The following is a 25,035-nucleotide window of genomic DNA, read 5'->3' on the forward strand; positions in this document are numbered from 1 at the left end:
AATTTTTAATCTCTAAAATTATAAGCCTCCCTCCATACAAGCAATAGAAAACACTGTGTAAAGATAGAATTCTTCGAATTTCTCCTCATCAGCCTGAAGTGGGTGAACTGAAACTCCTCACTTAGGCAGTTTGTTACCCTGCAATGCACATAGGTTGGATCTTTGACTTATCCCAGTCGGCATTTTGGAGTTTGGAGATCCTATGCTCTAGTCGCTAAGTGACCTAATGAGTGGGCAGTCTATGTTTGCTTCATGTATATACTGTGTGTCTAAATAAGAAAGCCACAGCATATGTGGCCTGTTTTTTTTTTCTTTTTTCTGTTTTTGAGCTCATATCCTGGGTTTCCTTTATGACCAGGGATCAGAGAAGGCTGAAGAAGGTGGAGAAACTGAGGCACAAAAAGAGGGCAGTGAAGATGCGGGCAACCTCCCAGAAGCCCAGGAGAAGAATGTGAGTTTTTGCTTTTTCACAGCAGTTTGACTGGATTCTCTGCTGTTCAAGACTTTTACAGGGCTTGTACAACTTGACTCTGGGCACAGGCAGTCAGAAAGAGAGCAAGGAGCTGAGAGTTTAGCCAGGGAGGAAGCAAGTAATTTCTACTGATGTGTTAAGCACTGGAATCCTGGTGCAGAGAGGGCTAAAGGGAAGACAAAGGAGCCTGAACCCAGACCAGGAGGGAGCCGGCTGGACAAGGCTTGGATAATTTGTTGTGGTGTTGTTATGGCTAGGTTAGGTGCATGCTCTTTATAAACAAGGGACCTTTCTGCTTGATCATGATTAATGACAGACTCCTAGCTTACACCCACCCAGGAGCCCTGCCCAGTGGGGAAATAGAGCTAAGGGAGTGCAGTATATCTGGCGGAAGACAACAGGAACTTGAGGATAAAAAGGACTCCTTGGGGAGGGAAATTGACACTCAGTTAATTTAAGTTCAATCAGGGAAATAGCAGATCCTGGTGAAGTCACATGATTAATTCTAAAGGGGTTCCCATGCAGGAGCAGCAGGGTAAGGAGTGGGCAATGTTGGGGGACACTGTGGTTCTGTGAGTGCCATGCTGACATAATAGGGGATGGGATGGGCCACTTCTTCAAGGAGTTCTGAAAATGTGCTGGGAAACCAGGCGCCAAGGAAGGAGCCTGGTGGGGCTGGGAATGGGGTGCAGGCATTGTTCTGGGCCTCCTTAGAGGAGAATGTTAGAGGGCTTCTCCACTGGGTCAGTTGTAGCAAAGACTATTTTTCAAACCCTGATGGTTTGCTAATTTATTTATTCCGGGAGAGGTGTGGGAGCTTTTATGAGAGCTGGATCCTCATTCACCAGATAGAATGTGGCTAGAAAGGGGCTGAGACCCACACCCACACTATGGAAAAAGGGGTGTGGGGCTGGGCATCCATTTGTCTTTACCTCAAAGAACTTAAATTGGGAGGGGCTAGGGAAGGAAATTCCCTGATATTTAGACTTATATTTGAAGTAGACTGCTATTTCAAAATGTTGATATTACAACTCTGAAGTTTTTGTTTTAAAGAAAGACAAAATCTTCAATCTTGACCTAGAAGTTAGACGGTGTTTCATGGCAGCCTGTATAATTCAGAAACAATACTTTAAAAATTAAATATAGTGACCATTTCATTATCTTGTAATTAAAACATAATCTGTTTCACAATTTGAACTTTGCATGAGTTGCCTAATGCACCCTTACAGTCATATTGATGAATACTTTGAAGTTGAGTTTGCTTCTTTTAAGACATAGAGACAAAGATGAAAAGCATTACACCCCAGCCCCTTTCTCCCGTGAGACCAGCAGGAAGGTAGCATATTTATAATCAGATCCTGCCTCCTATAGCCAGGGTGGGCTTTGCTTCAGCTTCTCAGCCACTGGGCTGGGTTAGTTCTGTGAAGTGATGAATCACCCAGCTTGGACGTTCTCTTTGCTACTACATTTTAAAATTGTGAGCCTTTGACAAAGTCAATTATAATCTTGTGAATCCTGGTAGGAATTAAAAAAACCATTTTTTGTTATTTTTGTGTGGGCTATGGTGAAGAAATGACCGTAAGTGAAAAATATTTTTATTTTATATGAATATATTACTAACATCATATTATCAAATTTACTTTTCAACTCTTTAATGCCATTTATCCTACAGAAATACAGATTCTGACTTCTTCCTGTTTGAAAACCAACACATGCTCTTTGATTTACTTTAATTCAATTAAATTAGAAAAACCCTCTGTGATTGTCAGTAAACAGATGAAAAATGTTGTAAAAACATGATTAACCCTTATGAGTGTATATGAAAATAGGCTGAATTTTAAAATTTAAGAAGGAGACAAACACCACTTAGATATTTAGAATGCTTGCATTTTGTGCTTCAACAACCTACTGGCTTGTTTTGACGGTCTCTGGTTTGTTGTTAAAAGCTGAGATGGGGCCGGGCGCATGGCTCACGCCTATAATCCCTGTACTTTGGAAGGCAGAGGTGGGCAGATCACTTGAGGTCAAGAGTTTGAGATCAGTCTGGCCAACATGGTAAAACCCCGTCTCTACTAAAAATACAAAAATTAGCTGGGTGTGATGGCGCACGCCTGTAATCCCAGCTATTTGGGAAACTGAGGTGGGAGGATTGCTTGAACCCGGGAGGCAGAGGTTGCAGTGAGCTGAGATCGTGCCACTGCACTCCAGTCTGGGCAATAGAGTAAGACCATCTCAAAAAAAAGTTGCTGAAATGGGAGGACGTTGTGGGCTATTTGTAAAGGCATCTCTCCTCCCAGGGCACCCCAGGCATAGACAGGCTGATAGGGAATCAGAAAGACAAGGGAGAGCTCTGTGTGTTTTGAACACTGATTTTGAAAGTATGAGACACATCCTAGTAGTTTCATGTAGGTATGACACCTCAGATAAATCGAAGGCTTTCAAACTCCTGGCTCCGTTGAAACCATCTTGAGGCTATTTCTTTTTGCTCCTCTTGGCTTGCTGTGGTTAAAACAGAGGTGCTCCCCTGGGCTTCCCTCATTAACCAACACGCTGTGGTGGATATAAAGTTTAGAATATTCGTGGGCCCACATTTGGTTCCTAAGACTCCTGGGCAAGGAATGTCAGCCTCCTTTATTGCTTTAAATTCCCTCTATCTGCTCCATGTGCCCACCTCATGGCTGGCAGGAGCTTCCAGCTGGGTGGGGTGTTTTGAAGACCCTGTCCTCCTGAGGGTCTCACAGCCATCCTGGGGTCGTTAGTGGTGACTGGGCAGGGATTGGGTGCTGGTTGTCTGTGGTGGTGTTTCTGCTGTCTGTCCCTTGGCATGGGCCAGACCCTCTGTTCTGGCTGGACACAGACTGGCCTTTCACAGTGGCTGGCCTTCTGACCGCGGACGCTGCTGCCTGTACAGAGTGCCTTGTGTTACTTAAATGCCCCAGCGGTCCCTGGCTCTGTTTCTGTGTATGAGCAGGGCCTGGGCAGTACCCCTCCTGGAAAATCCTTCTTTCCTCCCCAGTCTGGCCACCTCCGTCTTGCCAATTCCAAGCTCTTTTTTTTTTTTTTTCCCCTCAGGGACCGCCTAGCTTTATCACCCCATTAGCCTAAAGTTTTGAAAACCAAGGTCTATACTTTCTTCCTTAGGGGTGGAAAGCCAGAACAAATAGGTCGCCTGTGGGAAGAGAAAATAACTCTTACTCTGACCCCTCTACCCCCTCAGCTTTGTGTAGCAGAAAGAACAAGTCACAATTCATATCCTGGCCTTCAGCCACACTTATTATGAGAAGGAATAAAAACAGTTTTAAACATTTTATTCTGAAATAACTATAGACTCACAGGAAGTTTCAAAAATAAGAGTCTTGTGTGTGCCCTTCACCCAACTTCCCCAAATGGTGACATCTCATCTAGCCTTAATGAAACCAGAAATGCAATGCATTGGTGCATTTCTGTTAACTAGATGACAAACCATATCAAGTTTTTACCTTTTTTTTAAAAAAACCTGCCTTCATTTGTGTGTTAAAAACAATTGTCATGTGTGCAGTAAAAACACAAAACGAGCAAAAAACCTCTCTCCAGCACCTGGCAATGTTCAGTTGAGTGATAAACCAGGTAAATGCCTAAGTCAGGGACAGGCTTATCTGATCTCTGCTATGAAACATGCATACTCAATGCACACTTGTAGGCACTCATACAATTCCATTTAATGGAGAGGAATATTTACCTAATGTTTGACATTGATTAAAAAAATCAACAGAAATGGAAACAAAAACTATTATCTTCTTTAATGATATGGACTTCCCCTGACCACCTCCTTAACTTCCAGGGTTCTTAAAGACAAGATGCCAAGATGTAAATTCTGTCCTTGATAAAGGATTGAGGCAGGAGGACTTGGGAGGTCAGGAGGGTGAACACCGAAAAGACCATGACTTCATGCCTAGGAAGATCTTACCTGTAACTTTAGAAAATAGGGGACCTCATGGGGCCTGGCCTGATAACCCAGGGGAGGGTGAGGGGCTAAGGAACCGGCGCCTCAGGAGTAAAGGAGGAAAACAGAAAGTCAGCTCAGCTTCTGGGCATTCTCTAAGAAATGAACTGCAGACTGGGACATCATGAGAGCTTTAGAAAATGCTGGAAGCATTGCACCTTGTGCGGGTTTGGTTCGTGTTTTTTGATCAAGGTACAATTATTTAAAATTGTATGCTTTGTGAACCCAGTCATCCTATCTGAAAGTCATGAGGCCCTTGCTTGACAGATAACATGATTATGGTCTGTAACCACCCCTCTCTGGCTTCCTCCAATAGCAGTCTTGAGAAAAGTTTCAAGGGGCAAACATTGATGTAGGTTTGTGGGAGGAGTCACGGGTCTCAGCCTGGGTCCCTGGAGTGCCTGCAGCTCGAGAGGACTCTGCCTCTGTCCTCTCATCTCTAGCCGCTCTGAGGCTGGCTGCCCTTGCAGGTCACGCTGGGCTAGTCCTTCACTATCTCCCACGCCTGCCACCTGTTCCCAGTGAACGCTGCCTGGCACTCACCACCACGGACACCTGTCCTTAGTTCTGGCCACGCACCACCTCTGCAGTCTGCTTTTCTGGCCAAGTTTCCAACAAAAATAGCTGCTGTGGAAGGTTCTAAGACTTCCCACTTCTGAGGTTTCTCTCTTCTGGCTTTCTCTGAAAAACAAGGTGAAATTACTTTAAGGTGTATGCTTCCTCAAATGGTGATTATGTGAGATCTTGGCTTAATTGACTGGATGATTATAATTATCTTTAAAAAATGCTTTTGTGCCTATAATTACTTGCCAGCCATGAAAGTCAATTCAAGCATTTTACATAGATAACTTTTAAGGATCTGCCTAATTCCAGTATTTTATAATTCTATGAACCAAGGTTGGAAGCTTAATTATTATTATTTTTATTTATTTATTTTTAGAGACAGAGTCTCATTCTGTCACCCAGGCTGGAGTGCATTGGCATAATCATAGTGGGCTCGAGTGATTCTTCCACGTCAGCCTCCCGAGTAGCTGGGACTATAGGCACAGGCCACCACACCCAGCTAATTTTTACATTTTTTGTAGAGATGGGGTCTTGCTCTGTTGACCAGGCTGGTCTCAAACTCCTGGCCTCAAGTGATCCTCCCTCCTCAGCCTCCTAAAGTGTTGGGTTTACAGGCATGTGCCACCACGCCCAGCCATTATTTTTAAAACTAATATATCCCACCTCATTCTATGGGGGATTTGAAGCTGAGCTGGAGTAGCATTACATAAATGCAGTCATTCAACATTTTATGGGCAGATTGAGTGCTGCCACTTGCCAGGCAGGATTCCAGGGACTGTGGAGGGAGCAATGAAAATGACAGAGTCACTGCCCCCACAGAGCTTATGTTCTGGGGAAGCTTGTGATGGTAATATCCAAAGTTGTTCCAAGCTTACTTATCCTTTTGAGGCTAAGTATTTTTATGCATTCTCTGAGCAATCACTTTCCCTGAGCAATCACTTTCCCTGCTAAACGTATCTTTTAAGAAATTAAGGTCAATTCAGATATTGATAAAGAGTGCTAGGAGCCAGATGCGGTGTCTTACACCTGTATTCCCAGCACTTCGGGAGGCTGAAGCGGGTGAATCACCTGAAGGTCAGGAGTTTGAAACCAGCGTGGCCAACATGGTGAAACCCCATCTCTACTAAAAATACAAAAAATTAGCCGGGTGTGGTAGCGGGTGCCTGTAATCCCAGCTCCTTGGGAGCCTGAGGCAGGAGAATAGCTTGAACCCAGGAGGCAGAGGTTGCAGTGAGCTGAGATTGCGCCATTGCACTCCAGTCTGGGCAACGAGAGCAAAACTTTGTCTCAAAAAAAAAAGAGTGCTAGGTTCCTCCATAGTTGTTGCTAGCTAACTATAAAAGTTGAGACTTACATTCCTATAAGACTTCCTACTGCCCCCTAGGCTGGCTCTACGGTTGACCTTATCTGGTTAATTCATTTGTTTCAACTGAATGTAACTAATAAAAATAATTGGATTCAGAAGAATATAAAACTCTACATAATCAATAATTCTATGGCACATATAATGAATTTTATTCTGATCCTATGTGAAGAAGAAAATCAAAGTTCTTTGAGATCCAAAGAGTTACTAACAGATTTCATGTGTTCTTCTATCCAATCACTAACACATATTTATCGAGCTTGCCTGTTGGTTCCAGAAAGTGGCCTGGAGGGGCCAGACAGTTCCCAGAGATCCAAAAATGAATAAGACACAGGTTATGCCCCCAAACACACAGACTAGTGAGGGAGACAGATAAGTAAATGATGATTATGGGAGCAAGTGAGAAGGTCCTTAACTCAACCTTGTGGGTTAGGAAAGTCTCCTTGGAAATGTTTGGAGCATATCCTGGAAGGTGTGGCCAATGTGAGAAAATTGCATGTGACTCAGAATGGCTGAAGTAGAGTGGTGAGGGATGAGGCCAGAGGGGTACACAGAGCCAGACGGCCTTTTCACTGTTCTAAGGAGGTGTATTAGTCTGTTCTCACGCTGCTAATAAAGAAATACCCGAGACTGGGTAATTTATAAAGGAAAGAGGTTTAATGGACTCACCGTTCCACATGGCGGGGGAGGCCTCACAATCAATGGCAGAAGGCGAAGGAGGAGCAAAGCCATGTCTTAACATGGTGGCAAACAAGAGGGCTTGTGCAGGGGAACTCCCATTTACAAAACCATGAGATCTTGTGAGACTTACTACCACAAGAACAGTATGGGGGAACCCGCCCCCCTGATTCAGTTACCTCCACCTGGCCCCACCCTTGACACGTGGTGATGATTGCAAGTCAAGGTGAGATTTGGGTGGGGACACAGCCAAACCATATCAGGAGGATAGATTATCTTGAGGAGATGGAAGTTTCTAAAGATGAGGGTAGTACAGTAAGGTTGGGTGCTTTTTGGAACGAACTCTCTGGCTGCAGCCTGGAGCACAGATTGGAGATGAGAAAGAAAACAGGAGGTGATAATCACTCTTTAGGAGCTTCCTTCAGCAACCCAGTGAGCAAAGATGGCGGTCATGGCAGAGGAGGGGCGAGACATGGGCAGGGTTAGGCAGGATTAAAGAGGCACGATCAACACGTCGCTGTGAAAGCAACCCCTGGATTTTGCAACAAGTGCCAGACTCTTCTGCACATTATTTGAGCACCAAAACTTGGGGTGTCACCAGTGGCATTTAACGTAAAGGTTAGTTTGAAGATTCCCAGTGCTGAAAAAGTCCTCTTGGCCTGATTCAGACCTGGCTGGCACTGTCAGGCTTTCAAGTTCAGTGCCCGTCTCAGAAATAGGAAGGTATTGTTCTGGTAATGGCTAAAAACATGAGGTTGGGCCAGGAGATGTGGGAGTGTGTTGGATCCTGTATAACTTGCCTTCTGTGATATTTATTTATTTATTTATTTTAGATGGAGTTTTGCTCTTGTTGCTCAGGCTGGAGTGCAGTGGCGCAATCTTGACTCACCGCAACCTCCGCCTCCTGGGTTCAAGCGATTCTCCTGCCTCAGCCTCCCGAGTAGCTGGGATTACAGGCATGCGCCACCATGCCCAGCTAATTTTATATTTTTAATAGAGACGGGGTTTCTCCATGCTGGTCAGGCTGGTCTCAAACTCCTGATCTCAGGTGATCTGCTCGCCTTGGCCTCCCAAAGTGCTGGGATTACAGGCATGAGCCACTGCGCCCGGCCTACCTTCTGTGATTTTTAAAATTTTATTTTATAGACAAGGTCTTATTTTGTCACCCAGGCTGGAGTGCAGTGGCACGATCATAGCTCACAGCAGCCTCAAACTCCTGGGCTCAAGTGATCCTCCCGCCTCTGCCTCTGGATGCCTGGCTTATTTTTAACATGTTTCATAGAGATGGGGGCGTCTTGCTATGTTGCCCAGGCTGGTCTTGAACTCCTGGCCTTAAGTGATCCTTCCTTCTCAGCCTTCCAAAGAGCTGGGATTACAGGCATGAGCTGTTGTACTCTGCCACCTTCTGTGATTTTGATTTTTCCATTATTAATCTTGAGAGGCTGCCTGGTAGTATAACAAGGACACTTAATTAGGAATCAGTAGACTTGCAGTGAGTCGTGATTGTGTTGACTCCTTGTCCTGTGACCTTTGACTTTGGCAAATGACTTCCCTCTGTGGCCTCAGTGTCCTCATCTGTATAAACATGGTGCTGGGTAGAGAATGTATATGACTGCAAGATCACTTTCAGTGCCCCCTGTCCATGATTCCCTGAGCTCACTGCCTGAATTGTAAGGCATTAGGAATTTTTAGGGACTGTTCTTAAGAACCACATCTCTCTCTTTAATTAAAGCAACTGTGGCACTCTGGCTTCAGGGAGGTTTATCGGACCATTCTGGGAAGGGATGGAAAAGCTTTTGTTTTCTTCTTAGAGGCATTTTTAGGAGCTGTAACCTGGTTATTTTGCTTTGATCTGGGGGAAATAGAAATTCCAGTGGGCTGGTGGCTTGCTCAGTAGAGACCTATCTGAGCCTTGGGTGACCCCACCCACTCTTACCTTGCAAGTTTCTTTCTTTACCCAGAAATCAGTATTTAAAATACTTTGTGATTCAGAAATGTTATCATTTTGTTCTCATAGAGGAAAAGTTTTTGACCTACTTTTATTAATTTGTTCAAACCTGAAGTAAAGACATAGTTATAAGGGCATAAAGTCAGAAAAGACATTTTTGTTCAAATTTTTACATTGCTTGCATATGGTCTGAATTTTGCTAGGTAGCACTATCAATCTTTGGTATGCTTTAGAAATAGAATTGAATGTATTACTAAGCAGTATTAATAATTAATTACATTTTCTCAGGAGTTCAAGTGATGGGAAATGGTCTTTAATCTCACAGTTATTTTAAGAGCTTGAAATATAATGTATGAAAGAAGTAGGGATCACCCAGCTATCATATCTTTGCTATTTACTTATTTTATGGATAAACTAATGTGTTGTTCATTTTGATTAGCTTGTATTTTATTATAGTTTGCTTGATTTTCAGATTTGACTTTAAACTTACTTGAATTATGTTTTTTTCTTGAATTTTGATTTATGGATGTAAGGAAGAAGAAGGAGAGACAGCCACAGAAGAGGTACGGTCGACCATCTTCAACAGCTGTGCTTAATCTGCTTAATAAAAACATCTTTTAGGTGGGAGGATTGCAGCTTGAGGCACGTTCTTAATAACATAAGAGAGCGATGCAACCCACACACCCAGAAAATCCTCCTTTAACCTGCTGAGAAGGAAAGTAAGTTGGAGATACGTTTGTCCGAGGGAGGTGGAGAGAGAAACGGGGCTTGGCTGTGGACTCTGTTCGGAGCCCCCTCAGGTGAAGGTGTCTTCCGTGGTTTCTCACTGACATCAGGCCAGGCCAGGCCAGGGCACTGGCTGGAGATGCCTGCTCCTCGTCCTTTTCTACCCTGTTGAATGCACTGGATTTAGGAATCCTGCATGGTGGTTAGTGGTGTTTTCATTGAGGGAGGGATTCCACCTATGTTTATGTTTTTGAACATCTTTGAATTAATCACTTTTCTTGTTTTTTTTTTGTTTTTTTTTGTTTTTTTTTTTTTTCTGAGACAGGGTCTCACTCTCTTGCCCAGGCTGGAGTGCAGTGGTGTGATCTCAGCTCACTGCAACCTCCGCTTCCTGGGTTCAAGCGATTCTCCTGCCTCAGCCTTCTGAGTAGCTGGAATTACAGGCACGTGTCACCACACCTGGCTAATTTTTGTATTTTTAGTAGAGATGGGATTTCACCATGTTGGCCAGGCTGGTCTCGAACTCCTGACCCCAAGTGATCCGCCCACCTCGGCCTCCCAAAGTGCTGGGATTACAGGTGTGAGCCACTGCACTGGGCCTGGATTAATCACTTTAAAATGCTAGAGAACTAACTTAAAATTATGAACACAAGGGTAGGGAGAATAATTTACTAAGTTACGTGTATTGTCTAGATGTTTCAGCACAAGGTCATCAACATTAAAAAGGGTCCCAAATGTCAAAAGAAATCCCCCCAAAGAAACTTTTGTTAACTTTTGAAATGACAAAATTTATGATCTTTATAGAAAATTTAAAAAATGCAGATAGAAGAGGAAAATGAACATAGCTTTTAACCCTCGTTACCCAGAGATAACCACTGTAGCTACACACACACACACACACACACACACTGTAGCTACACACACACACACACACACACTGTAGCTACACACACACACACACACCCCCCATCAATTTCTGGTGAATACTCTTGTAGTCTCCTTTTTTTTCATGGAATGTGTCTATATTTGGGGAGGTAGTAAGTATAGATCTGCTTCATCATTTTAAATGTTAATATATCAAACCAACCCCTCTTCTTAGACCTATAGATTATTTCTAGTATATTCTACACCATGATTTCTCAATATTTACATCTTTCCAATAATTATTTCTTTTGTTTCTCTCTTGCTAGGCCAGCTTCAAAATAGAATTTTAAAAATAAGATAAAAACATATTGTTAATTTGGAAGAAATTCCAGATTATATATATAGGTTGCTGATAACTTTTGCTTCAAGAAATTAGCTTGTTACAAGAAAATGTAACCAACTTGTGCATTTAACAGCTCATCCTGACAAAATTCAATTTGCTGATTCTTTTTGTATTTGATTCTTCTAACTATATATATATATATATATATACTTTCTGAATTTGTAAAGGTTATTTGCTGAGAATGGTTTGTTAATATGAGTGGAGACTGTACATTTAGGTGGGATTATAAAACCTGTTAGGATTAACATATCATTCTAAAGCACCATTCTAAATTGAGGACTCTGTGTTTAGAAGGATGATTTTTTTTATGTATGTGTGGTATGTGTGGTGTGTTGTATGTGTGGTGTATGTGTATTTGTGTGTGGTGTATATGGTGTGTGGTGTGTTTGGTGTGTGTGTGTGTGATGTGTGTGGTATGGTGTGTATGTTATGGTGTGGAGGGTATGTATGTGTATGTGTGATGTGTATGTGTTTATTGTGTGTGTATTTGTGGTATATGTGATGTGTGTGGGGTGTGTGGTCTGGTGTGTGTGTGTGCTATGTGGTGTTTGGTATTTGTGTGTGGTGTGTATGTGGTGTGTGTGCGTGGATGTGTGTCTGGGTGGTGTGTGGGGGTGTGTGTGTGCTGTGTGTCGTGTGTGTTTCCGTGGTGTGTGTGTGTTTAGGCAGTATGTGTGTGGGGTGTGTGTGTGGCATGTGTGTGTGTGGCATGTGTGGTGTGTGTATTTGTGTGTTGTGTGTGTTTGTTTGTGTGTTGTGTGGTGGGGTGTGGGAGGCTTTGACCTCTAGTCCAGCATTTTACAGTCTTTTTCTCACTGTATCCTTGGCCCTTATGCTTCTTAATACTAATGTAAGTTTTGTTAAAATAAGACGGAAGAAATAGCCATGGAGGGTGCGGAAGGGGAAGCCAAGGAGGAGGAGGAAACTGCAGAAGGAGAAGAAGAGCCTGGAGAAGACGAAGATTCCTAGGCCTTTTCACGCTTCATTTCTTCCACTTCTCCAGGTAGCTACAGGATTCTGGGGTGGAAAAGCTGCTAGTTACCGTACTGTATGCTATCTGCGGCATGTTTTGCTTAGTAACAGGAGAAAGGGAATTCCAATTCAGGGCTGTCTGTCTCCTTCCAAAGCCCTGGTCTGCACACCTTTCTGGCGGGGTCCAGCTCCTTTCTAGAGCCGCGGGGCTGCTGACCTTTCGTGGGTCTGTTTCTTGCGCACTAGGGCACAGAAGGCTATGGTTGATGGGATTTCTAGGAAACAGTGCACCTTTGATGCAGGGAAGAGTTTTGTTTTGCATTTACTTCCTCCTCTTCCTCTATATAAACTTTGTTTGAGAGAAGATACAGCAAGTGTCCTTTTATCAGCATTCTGTAACCTCAACTCCTCCACCAACCACATGTACAACTTTAGGGGGGTGACTACTGATGTTCAGAATGATGACAATAAATTATAACCTAAAAAAATCACAAAGCTGGTGTTGAGTCATGAAAGAAAATTATTGCTGCCACGGGTTTAGTCGTCAGTGCTTGATACTCCATTTCCGTTTCTATTAACCAGAACACTCCTCTGGAAACACCGGGGAACATGGTGAAGTCCCTTTAGGTATCTTTGACAAGTAAGCTCTTGCTGCCTTCTGGTTTTAAACTTCCCTTGATGATGGAAAATAATTATGTAATTCTTACTAGTTTGATAAGTGCCACATATTAGTGAACATTTATTAAGTGTTAATAAGACAATAGAATCTGATAATGGATCTTGAGGACATGGGCGAATGCTTAAATATTGTGAGCCATACAGATAGGACAGCATGCGTGAAAACCCCTAAAGACATGAAGTGCATTAGCCGGGTGGGGTGGCTCATGCCTGCGGTCCCAGCTACTTGGGAGGCTGAAGCCTGAAAATCACTTGAACCCAGGAGGCAGAGGGTGCAGTGAGCCAAGATTGCACCACTGCACTCCAGCCTGGGTGACAGAGCAAGACTCTGTCTCCAAAACAAAAACAAAAACAAAAACAAAAACAAAACAAAACAAAACAGAAGACATTAGGTGCTATAAAAATATCTGGTTTTTCCTGATATTTGGCAAATACCTAGGTACATGTTGTATTATTATTAATATGATTGGCTTTGCAACTGAATTTGAGGCCGTAGTTTATTCTCAAGGGCAACATTGCTCATGGTTTTGCTCTGGAGCTATAAGCGTTTTTCAAAAAATTTAAAAAAGTTTAGTCTTTTTATCTCCCATATTATGCCTCCACTGAAAATTAAGACGGCTTTTTGGGCTGTTACTCTCAGGAGATAATGATAGAATATGCCCTCATTATTCTCTAAATGAGAGACACTTATCAAACCAGTAAGAATTACATAATTATTTTCCATCGTCAATAGAAGTTTAAAATTACAAGGCAGCAAAAGCTGACTTGTCAAAGATACCTAAAGTGACTTCACCATGTTCCCCAGGCAGGTCTCCAGTTAAGAATTGGTGCATGTACAAAGAAGGGTGGATAGAAGGGTTTATTTGGAGAAGGAAGAAGAAATCTTTGGTGCTCTTTAAAAATTGGCTGACAAATAGCAATGCTCTTTGCGCCAAAGTCCAATTTGAATAGTAGGGATGTCTCTTCTTAATAGACTTACAAAAAAAAGCTGATATAAAAAGCACTTAATCTATTTTTAGAGCATCTTGGAGCTAGTGAGGGTGGCCATCACACTTTGTTATTGGACCATAAAGGTTTTGTCAAATTCATTTGCTTGAATGAGAAAGTGATTCTAGCCCACGATTTGATGTCTCTCCAGGGTGTTTCTTTCATGCTGTGGACCCACAGACTTCTACTTTAAAGCCCTCTGCTTGCCACTTGGTTACAATTCCATTTCTAAGGAGTGGGTTGGGACTCATTTTTGAAAAAAAAGGAAACTGGCAAGCTTAAGATATTCTACCTGAAGAATGGTAGAAAATGAAAATATGATTATATTTATCCTCATACCAGAAACAAAACAAAGCAAAACCCACAGTAACAGACTCATTGGTCCTGTTTAAATCCATGTCTGTTCACTCAGCTTGGAAAGTTCTTTAAAAATTGTGCAGTTTTAATGTGATAATTATAAAGAAATATTGGATGTGAAATGGCACAGCCGAGAGAGAATCTTTAATGTAGACAGATGGCTTCTTTATAGGCCATTTCCAAAAAAGAAAGAAAAAAAGGCAAGTTACAGTTGTGGCTAGCACATTCTGCCTGTTTCTCTGATGGGTTCTAGTTTGGAATCCAGTCCCTAATAGTCTGTTGTGAGGTCAAAATGTCTGACAGTGAAGGAGTAAACCAGGCAGCACCCTAAATCCCAGCCACTGACTCCCGAAGAGAGTCAATAACCTTTAAAATGCGACATGATGATGCAGTCAGGTATTCTGCAAACTATTTGGCTTCCAAAAACAAACCCATCTCATAACTCATAGATTATCCATGCGTTTTATTTGAAAAGACGATTTTAGACAGAACAAGGCAATGAATGGAACTATGAAAGAATTCTCATTTCCCATAGTTGAAATTGGAGTCAGAATCTATTATTATTATTATTTATTTATTTATTTAATTTTTTGAGACAGGGTCTCACTCTGTCACCCAGGCTGGAGTGCAGTGGTGAGGTCATGGCTTACTTTGACCTCCCTGGTCTCAGGTGATCCTCCCACCTCAGCTTCTTGAGTCGCTGGGATTACAGGCACGCACCACTATGCCTGGCTAATTTTCGTATTTTTTGTAGAGATGGGGTTTCACCATGTTGCCTAGGCTGGTCTCGAACTCTTAGGCTCAAGTGCTCTGCCCACCTTGGCCTCCCAAAGTGTTGGAATTACAGGCATGAACCACCACGTCTGACCTAGAATCTAAATTGATGTTTGAGTCCCAGGGCAAATAATGTCCAATATGAGACTGGATTCTACCTCCCCAAAGCTTGCCACTTAATAGTTTCTTCTGGTGTAGCCATGAACCATTTAGAGCTCCGCCTCTGGGACCAAGCTGTCAATTCAGCCTATTTTCCATGAAAACACAGTGGGAAATTATAATTGGAGATGTTGTCTTCCTTATGGTGTTTGATATGTGTTTATGCAGAGAAAGGATATAAATCTAGCTTAGTTTTCCATGAGACAAATTCCCTTTCCTTTCAGTGGGGAGCAAATGATGACTAGTGGTTTATAGAATAAAAGGCAACACTTTCCTTTATTGTATGTTAAGTGATGAAGATTGTGGTAAACATTCTGTGTCTTTCTCTACAGTCTTTCCCTAATATTTGTCTTTTCTTTTAGAAAATGGAAGCTATGAAGCAACATTTCAAATGTCTCTCCACAAACCAAACTCAACAGAATACTTTGGCTTGAAGCCGGCACACCCAGGGTTACTGAGGACTTATGCTGCCTGACCTGGTTAGATGTACATGGAGGTATCTCCCGAATCATACAAAATTAAATGTGAAGACAGTTTATGCATACCTTCATGTGCCTGACAGTCTTGGCTTTTGAAGATTTTTTTTTCTTTTTTGCTCTGCATAGCTAGACCATCTTATTAATAATACTCTGAAAAAAATGATTTCAAGGCATGGAAGTTCTCTGTGATACAACAATAGTATTTCTTCAAATGTGCCTTATGCTACTTATCTCAGAAACAGGTTTTAAAATGAAGTGCTTTCCAGAGAACCATCATATAAATAAAGATTAATAGAAAAATATCTTGTCCCAAGGAGCATCATTTCATTATTTATAGTCTCTGCTTGCATATGCCTGAACTCCGTCTGTCTGTTGCCAAGTCTAAATCTTCAGCAGCACTTTTCTGTCTGCGTTGGGATCGATGTCTTTTATTGCACTGATTGTTTGGTCCATGTTTTCAAATTGCATTGATTGTCTCATTACGTCGTATTTTTTTTTATTACACACACGTTGTGCGTATCATCTTTGAAGGCTTATCTAACTGTAACTTTGTCATCCACTTGTGTGGGGATGATGGTAAGGAGGGATGATGTTAAGGACAGAAATTTGCAACCCAGTGCCCTTCACACGTTTCTGAGCTGAAGGGAGTGGCTGCTTCTGTTTCTCCTGCTGTTGATTGATTTGTAGCCATGGCTGTGGAGACAGGTCCTGTAATTTTTCTTCCTGATGGCCAGGAGTGTGTGTTCTCCTACAGCTGATCCAGCTCCAATGACTTGTACACCAGGTAAGTTTGATAGCATTTCTCTGCTCACCTGCCTGCCTCAGTTTACTGTAGATATTTTTTCTTCCTTGTAAGATTTTGATATTCCCCCTGCTACCTCCCTGCCTATGTGTGATTCCTTGTGTTTTTGCAGCAAATGTTGCTCCTGTATTGTCAGAGGGGCTTATCTCCTTGCTGTGCTCTTTTCCTATTTCATGTTAATTATGGCAATTCAACTTGGAATGGCATAAACTTTCCCCTCTGGAGTCTGCCTCCTAATTTTGCAGCAGAGTCTGTTGGTGTTATTTCAGAGTGTATTCTGCAGTTGCAGAAGTCTCGTGGCTGTCATGAACTCTGGGAAATGGCTCTTTTCTTGTTACCCTAGTAACAAAAAAAGGCATTTTGAATAGAATTAGGTTATTTTGTTTCCAATCATTGAAGTAGTCTGTGTTAAAAACATTTCTCCCTTTGCTTAAGGTAAAAGACCACAGTAAAATGGAAATTCATATAATTGAAAATTGATTTCTACTTTTAATTTCATTGCACTAAATTATGTCCTATCTAAAAAGCTTGCATAATTTTTACAACAACCCCCTACACAAATAGGCCTTAACTTTCTTCTTCTTGCTCAGGGCTGACTTTTCTCTCTTTTATGGCAGAGTAGGATGGAGATAGATTTAGTTAGATGCCAATTTTCCTCCTATTTCTCTCTCTCTCTCTTTTTTTTTTTTTTTTTGAAACAGAGTCTTGCTCTATCGCCCAGGCTGGAGTTCAGTGGCAGGATCTCGGCTCACTGCAACCTCCGCCTCCCAGGTTCAAGCAATTCTCCTGCCTCAGCCTCCTGAGTAGCTGTGATTACAGGCACGTGCCACTACGCCCAGCTAATTTTTGTATTTTTAGTAGAGACAGGGTTTCACCATATTGGCCAGGCTGGTCTGGAACTCCTGTCCTCAAGAGATCTGCCCACCTTGCTATTTCTCATATTTTAAAAAGAAAATAAATATCTATGCTGACAATAAGCAAAGATAAAAACCCAGACCACTTATTTAAATTGAATTAATTTTTTCTTATATTGTTTTCCTGTAGTCAGAAACATTAACATCTTAGAAGGGTATTTGTATTTGCTCCTGTTTCATTTTCTTTAAAGTATCACTGAAATGCAAAAATCACTTAGATCAATAGTACCCTATGGATGGTATCAGTTCTCTTCTAGTTTTGGCTTCAGCTGTCCCTTCAGCCTTCCATGGTTAGCAATCCAGTGGCACAGTGAGGAGAATCCCAGATATGGACTGTATGGTATCAAAATACGATTAAAAAATCTGAATGCTTTTCAATATAGGAAGCTTCTAGAAACTAAGCAGCGTTGTGAATCTGTAAAAAAGAATAACTCACAAGGAAACCCCAAGTGAATAAGGAAAATCATTTTGAAAAAAAACCAAAAGAGACCAGAGAAATGGAATAATTGCATGATGATCTGAAGTGAATCGAAGTTCAAAGAGCTTGGTTTAATAGTATAAAGGAGGCCTGAACACGCAAAGGAACTGTTTCTTTTCTTTCCTTTTTTTTTTTTTAATTAGAAAAGCAACTACACAAAAATTTGAGTGTATTTTTTTTCCAGCCACTGAACAATACACTCTCCTTTCCCCACTCTCCTCTCCTGGGCTCCCTCTCGTTTCTTTGGACTGAAATCTTCCTTTGTGGTTGTCTTTGAGTTCTTAGTTTTCTCAATGAAATGTGAAAGGTATAGGAAGAGAATGAACTGTATTGCCTGCAAAGATTCTTTGGAAATATTTACAGATTTTTTTTCTTTTTGGAGACAGTGTCTCGCTCTGTCGCCAGGGTGGAGCGCAGTGGCACTCTCACTGCAAGCTCTGTCTCCCAGGTTCAAGTGATTCTCCTGCCTCAGCTGCCGGAGTATCTGGGACTATATAGGCCTGCACTACCATGCTTGGCTAATTTTTGTATTTTTAATAGAGATGGGGTTTCACTGTGTTGGACAGGCTGGTCTCGAACTCTGACCTCAGGCAATCTGCCCACTGCAGCCTCCCAAAATACTGGGATTACAGGCGTGAGCCACCATGCCCAGCCTACAAATGTTTTCTTTCAAAACTCATTTACCCGGGCCGGGTGTGGTGACTTATGCCTGTAATCCCAGCACTTTGGAAGGCCGAGGTGGGTGGATTGCCTGAGCCCAGGAGTTCAAGACCAACCTGGGCAACATAGCAAGACCCCATCCCTACAAAAAATACAAAAATCAGCCAGGCATGGTGGCGTGTGCCTGTAGTTCCAGCTACTCGGGAGGCCAAAGTGGGAGGATTGCTTGAGCCCAGCACTCTAGCCCAGCCCATTGATCACGCCACTGCACTCCAGCCCGAGTGACAGAGCAAGACCCTTTCTCAAAAAGAAAAAAAAAAAAACAAAACAAAAAAACCGCGCCTCATTTAACTGTTAACACCTGTGCAAGCACGGCAAGTAGGTGTGAAGGGCCTGGTACATTGTAATAACAGAGAATGGCCATTAGGTGGCGATAAAAGACAAGCTTCTTGCTGTGGTGTCGCTGCCCCCGAGGTCCCCTGGCTGTGAACCCGAGTCAGGGTACTGCTAGTTGACATTAGAAGGTGGGAAGAGGTATTTGTCAACCAGATGGAGGAAAATAGACAAAAACCCTACTTATAATTAATTTGTGAATTAATTAGTGTATCATTTATAAAGCTTTTATCCAAGATAACTTTATTTTGGGCCAAATGTGCATTTATTGTTTGAATGCACATCCTTGCATTATACAAAAGGAGCCTAAATTCAGTCAACAACTGATTGCATATTGACAATTTTGATAAAGATACGGGGTCTTTTAGCCTCTAATGGGGTTCTATCTTATAAAATAAGTAAAAACAGAACTCTGATTATTGAAGGGGTTGATTATCCTTTTCTGTCGCAAGACTTTTAGTTCGAATAGAACATATGTCCAAATATTTGGAAATATATTCACGATCCTAACAAAGGCATTCCTTTCACAGTTGTCTAGGTTACTTGGCTTTTTCACTACTTTGTTTTGGAAGGACTTTCTTGGAAGTAGAAAAACTGAGTTGGGAAATCTTTAAAATGTATCAGTGCATCTGGCTGTTTTCTAAATCAGAAGTCAGGAGATTGTTCAATGATGCGGAAATGTACTCAGGTGTGGAAGATTCCAGTTGGGGAGAGGCTCAGGTGGACAGGTGTGAGTAGCATAGAGGGGGCGTGGAGTGGGGGCTTAACCTGGGGCGCTCCTGGTTCCAGTCCGGCATTCTGTAGATTTAGCACCCGGATCTTGTCAGGGGAGGTGAGAGAAACCTCCGAGGCAGACTCCCATGAATCAAGCTCACAGTCTAGGATTACAATCAGGGTGTCGGCTTTCCTATTATTTTTATTCACTAACACTAACGGAGTGCCTGCTATGAGCCGGGCTCTGTATTAAAGGCTTCGTGTGTTGCCACAGTAACCCGATGAGGTGGATACCATCTTTATCTGGCAAGGAGGAAACTGAGGCACGGGGTTTCAATTCAGTACTTCGGCAATGGCTGAACCGAAGCTGAGATACACCTGTGTCCCACTCCAAAGCCACGAACAGCCTTCCCAACAAGCCCTTTCCTCTCGGTCCTGGACCACAGTACGGTTCCTCTACGGTGCCTGGCTGGCCGTGGGCAGTGTGCGCCTTGGCCCCAGAGCGCCTCCACCGCCTGGCTTTGGTCCTCGCATTCTGTCTTGAGACTCGATGCCGTTCGGGCCCTGGTGCAAGGTGCCTTGCCCTTCTCACTTACGATCCACCTATTTTGTTTTCTTAGTTGCACCATCAGAGGTCTATTCCATTACCTTCATCTTCCAGTTCTTTGGGCCGCTAGCTGTGGCCGCCACCACCAGCGCCAGTTACAGAGGGAACTGGGTCACTGTCCACCCACAGGGTTCTAGAAATTGGTCAGTGGCCTCAGATCCGAAGTTTCAGGTTGCAGAGAGAAAATACTAAAACTGCCACCTGCCTTTTCCTGCCTGGTTGTCCTTGGATATATCTTGCCCACTGATGCGGAAGGACACACACACACCAATAACTCATTTGGTTCTGAGCTATCAGCTGCCACGCAGTGATGTGCCAGCGTTGCAACCAGCCCCACATGGTATTTTTAGCTGAGAGAACAACTCCTTCTAGTTGAGGATGATTTAATGAGTGCGTCTTAATCCCATGACATGAATTTTAGTTCGTTTTGTAGCAGGTCAGGTTTCTCTGTAGTCCCTGCTTTTTAAACAATTAATTTTAATTTTAAATTAAAAATTTTGTGGGTACATAGGTGTATATATTTATGGGTTATTTGAGATATTTTGGTACAAGCATGCATTTTGTTTTTTTGGGAAAGTTTTTATTTCTCCTTCATGTTTGAAGGATATTTCCACTGGGTATACTATTCTGGGGTAAGTATTTTCCCTTCAGCACTTCAAATATGCCATGTCACTTTCTCCTGGCTTGTAAGGTTTCCACTGAAAAGTCTGTTGGAGGTCCATTGTACGTTATTTGTTTCTTTTATCTTGCTGCTTTTAGGATCTTTTCTTTATCCTTGACCTTTGGGAATTTGACTATAAATGCCTCGAGGTAGTCTTCTTTGGGTTAATCTGCTTGGTGTTCTGTAACTGCCTTGTACTTGGATATTGATATCTTTCTCTAGGTATGGGAAACTCTGTTACCTTCCCTTTGAATAAACTTTCTATCCCTACCTTTTTCTCTACCTCCTCTTTAAGGCTAATAACTATTAGGTTTACCCCTTTAGGCTACTTTCTAGATCCTGTAGGATTGCTTCATTGTTCTTTATTCTTTTTTCTTCTCTGTGTATTTTCTTATTTTTGATGCACTTTTTGTTTCAATAATTTTTGGGGTACAGGTAGTTTTTGTTTACATAGATACATTCTTTAGTGGTGATTTGTGAGATTCTAGTGCACCTGTCACCCAAGCACTGTACCCAATATGTAGGCTTTTATCCCTCAACCCCCTCCCAAACATCCCCTCAATCCCTTAAATTTCATTATATCATTGTTATGCCTTTGTGTCCTCACAGCTTAGCACTCCCTTATAAGTGAGAACACATGATATTTGGTTTTTGATTCCCGAGTTACTTCACTTAGAATAATGGCCTCCAGCTCCATCTAAGTTTGCTGCAAATGACATTATTTCATTCCTTTTTATGGATGAGTAGTGTTCCGTGGTTGTATATATACCACATTTTCTTTATCCACTTGTTGGTTGATGGGCACTTAGGTTAGTTCTATATCTTTGCAATTGTGAATTGTGCTGCTGTAAACATGCATGCGCATGTGTCCATTTCATACAATAAGTTCTTTTCCTTTGGGTAGATACCCAGTAGTGGGATTGCTGGGTCAAATGGTAGTTCTATGTATGTAGTCTGGAGATTCTTTTAAGAATCTCCATTCAGTTTTCCACAGTGGTTGCACTATTTTACATTCCTACTGGCAGTGTAAAAGTGTTCACCATATCTATACCAACATCTATTGTTTTTTGACTTTTTAATTACGGCCATTCTTGCAGCAGTAATGTAGCATCTCATTGTGGTTTTAACTTGCATTTCCCTGCATTCGTGATGTTGAGCATTTTTTTGTATGTTTGTTGGCTGTTTGTCTTCTTTTGAGAAATGTCTATTCATGCCCTTTCCCACTTTTTGATGGGATTATTTGTTCTTTTCTTGATGATTTGTTTGAGTTCCTTCACCAGTTATACTAGGTATGGCCATTTTACATAATCCCATATTTCTTGGAGATTTTGTTCATTTATTTTGATTCTGATTGGGTTAATTCAAAAGCCTTGTCTTCAGGCTCTGAAATTCTTTCTTCTACTTGTTCTAGTCTATTCTTAAAACTTTTCACTGCATTTTATATTTCCCTAAGTGTGTCTTTAATTTCCAGGAGTTCTAATTGGTTTTTCTTTATGATACCCATCTCTCTGGAAAATTTTTCATTCATATCCTGAATTTTAAAAAATTCCTTTATTTTGTTTTTCACCTTTCTCTGGTATCTCCTTGAGTAGCTTAATAATCAATCTTCTGAATTCTGTGTCTGCTATTTCAAAGATTTTAGATTGGTTTGAATTCATTGCTAGGGAGCTAGTGTGATCTTTTGGGGTGTTATTGAACCCTATTCTGTCATATTACCAGAATTAATTCTCTGGTTCTTTCTCATTTGGGTAGACTATTTTTTCAAATTGTTCTTGAATTTATTTGACTGTATTTTTTTCTTTAATTTCTTTTTTTTTTCTCTTAAGGGTCTGACTTTAATGTTTATAGTTTATTATAGCCTAATTTGATTCTTGGTGATTTTAGGGGGGAAGACTCCATATGAGTTCCTTAGTTATAGAGAGTCTTTGTGTGCTGGCTTTCCCAGATGTTGGCTGTAGTATTTATGTACTTGGTGTATGGGCAAGTTCACTGTCTCCTACATGGTTGGAATGGCAAGGATCTCTTGAAGCTTATCTCATTCTCCCATTGTGAACAGTTTTTAAATGTATTTGATTTTCCCCCAGCATTTTATTTACTGAGTTGATGATTTAGGCTTCAGGCCAGTAGAGGAGGTATCCCTGGGTAGACACCAGTTGTAGCTAAAACAGGTAGGTAGCTGTAATACCCAGTGGTGGGCGCAGGTTCCAGCCTTGATGAAGGTGTCTGAGGGAGCTCTCAATTAGATGTCTAAGGTTTTATCAGGGTAAAGGGTGGGAGCTACCTCAGCTCCCCTGCCAGGCCAGCAGGAAAACTACTTACCTCCCAGCTTCACTCCTGTCCCAGTGTTCTGGCTATTCAGATCAGACAAGCACTTCTTTTCATCTGTAGGAATGTTGATGTTCCAAGTAGAGAGGGGTTGTTACTCTGCCTCCCACGCAAGCCTAAATCTGAGGAGTGCTCCTCCTGTGGGGATGCGATCACCCTGAATTGTACCAGAAGGCTGACCATAGGTGAATCCATGCTGCATACCCATGAGAGAAGCACCAGCTGTGTCTGCAATGGTGTACCAGAGAAGAACAAGAACCCCTTTTCCAAGACCCTTCATGTACAGACAGGATGCCTGCCTACTGGGGCAGACTTTCCCTACTGTCCTTAGCAATGCAATTGTATCTCTGAAACTTCCCATTAGTGGATAGATCTGGGACTCAAGACCTGCTGTTTAGATTCTTTCATCTGGGTGTTCTTCCCTTTGATGTTGTATTCCTCCTCTTCCCTAAGAATGGGAATTGCTGAGAACCATACTATAGGGATTGTTATTGCTCTCCTGGGTCTAGCCACCCAGTGGGGCTACCAGATTCCAGGCTGGTGTTAGGAAATGTCTACAAGGGATCCAGTAATGTGACCTGTCTTCAAGTCTCCCATCTGTAGATAACAGCACCAGCTCTGATGGAGGTGGTGGGGGAGCAATGTGGATTCTGTGAGATTCCTTGGTTGTAGATAGGCTTAGTGTGTTGGCTTTCTTGAATGCTGGTTATAATTGTAGTGAACTTGTCATGTGGATAGACTCAAGACCTCTGGTTAGCCAGGGTGTTGTATGCAGAGATGATAGCTGAGGTCACATGACTGTTTTCTCCTTCCTGGGCACAGTGTTATTCTACTCAGAAGTGCTACAATGGACTGTGTTGGTTGGCCTCCATCCAGGAGGTGGTGATTGCCAAAGAGCACTAGCTGTGGTAGTAACAGTGGGATCTGAGCTTGCCCTAAGTTGCCCTGGGAAAGTATTCTGGTTTCTCAGGCAATGGGTGAGGCTATAAAACTCCCCAAAATTTATGTCCTTTGTGTAAAGCTACTAGAGTGGGTGGAGGGGCACAACCAGGTTGGGGCAGGGTTAGGCAGGTCTGCACTCTGACTCTCCTTGAGCAGGGTTAGTGACAGCTCCCGCAAGGGTTGGGGAAATTTTTTTCATGCTGCTTGGGTAATGTTCTGGAGAGGAGTATAACTGCCTCTGCTGCACAGGACAGTTTGCAAAGGGAGTGGGGAAAAGTGGGTAGCAGTAAGTCTCATGCAGCTCCCATGCATTTGGCAAGGCTGATCTCACTCCTGCAGTACTCTGCTAACAGTGCTGGGTTAGATCCAGGCAGTCTGTGCACAGAGCTGCGCCAGGCCATCGGCTTCCCTGCACAGATAGCAATCTTGGCTTTCAGGTCACACTGTTCCCCATCTGCCCACAAGGCTGGGTACCCAGCTCCTGAGGGTAGTGTCTGTAGAGCACTTGCCATTCACCCCTCCCTAGGTTCTGCTCAAGGGAATTTGTCCCCACTTGAGATTATATTATAAAATTCAGTTGAAAACTTCTTAATTCAGTTGAAAGCTTCTTTTAAGTTGTGACCCCTCCCTGAGTTTGTTGGCTGACTTCTCTGAGGACCCCTGTGGGATATAATCAGGAATGGCTTCCCCCAGTTCATGCTGGAGACTGGGAATGCCTGCAAGGTACTTCCTGCTGCTGCTTCCACTTTTATATTTCATGTCACTCCCTGAATCTGTTCCATCTGTGGGTAGAGTTAAGACCTTCTCCCATGGCCTGGATTTTCAGATTCCATGGTGGGTGGGTGTGCTCTGGAGGCAGACTCTCCCCCTCTCACACTCCGGGGACTTAAACAGTTTCTTACTTGTCTCATAGGGTAGGCTGCAGCCTGCCACTTCTTTCAAAGGTCTGTGGATTCTTTTGGTTTTCTTGTTAAGTTCCTGCTTTGATTCTTGGAAAAAAAAAATTCATTGTGAATCTCTACACAGTATTCTTTCCTTCCAAATATGAGAGACACACTAACACTGCCTCCAATCTGCCATCTTGGAAAAAAACCTGACTGTGTATTTGCAAATAGCCTGTCTTCAAGCTCACT

At 42.4% G+C, this 25,035-nt stretch overlaps 1 protein-coding gene across 4 annotated transcripts in view; it reads left to right on the forward strand.

Moving 5' to 3' along the window:
- SH3BGR (SH3 domain binding glutamate rich protein) overlaps positions 1–15,708 on the forward strand; it is a 70,238-nt gene extending 54,530 nt beyond the window's left edge. For 3 of the 4 annotated variants that reach the window (XM_034948239.3, XM_057300954.2, XM_008977621.4), the window contains exons 4-7: positions 359–451; positions 9,541–9,570; positions 11,871–12,003; positions 15,290–15,708. In XM_034948239.3, coding sequence (XP_034804130.1) covers positions 359–451; positions 9,541–9,570; positions 11,871–11,969 — 222 coding nt within the window. In that variant the 3' untranslated portion in view covers positions 11,970–12,003; positions 15,290–15,708. The remainder of the gene's footprint in view (positions 1–358; positions 452–9,540; positions 9,571–11,870; positions 12,004–15,289) is intronic. The other variant, XM_034948237.3, reaches the window with a different exon arrangement.
- Positions 15,709–25,035: the final 9,327 nt, after the last annotated feature.

The sequence above is a fragment of the Pan paniscus genome, chromosome 22, assembly GCF_029289425.2.
Source record: "Pan paniscus chromosome 22, NHGRI_mPanPan1-v2.0_pri, whole genome shotgun sequence".
NCBI classification, from domain to species: Eukaryota; Metazoa; Chordata; class Mammalia; order Primates; family Hominidae; genus Pan; species Pan paniscus.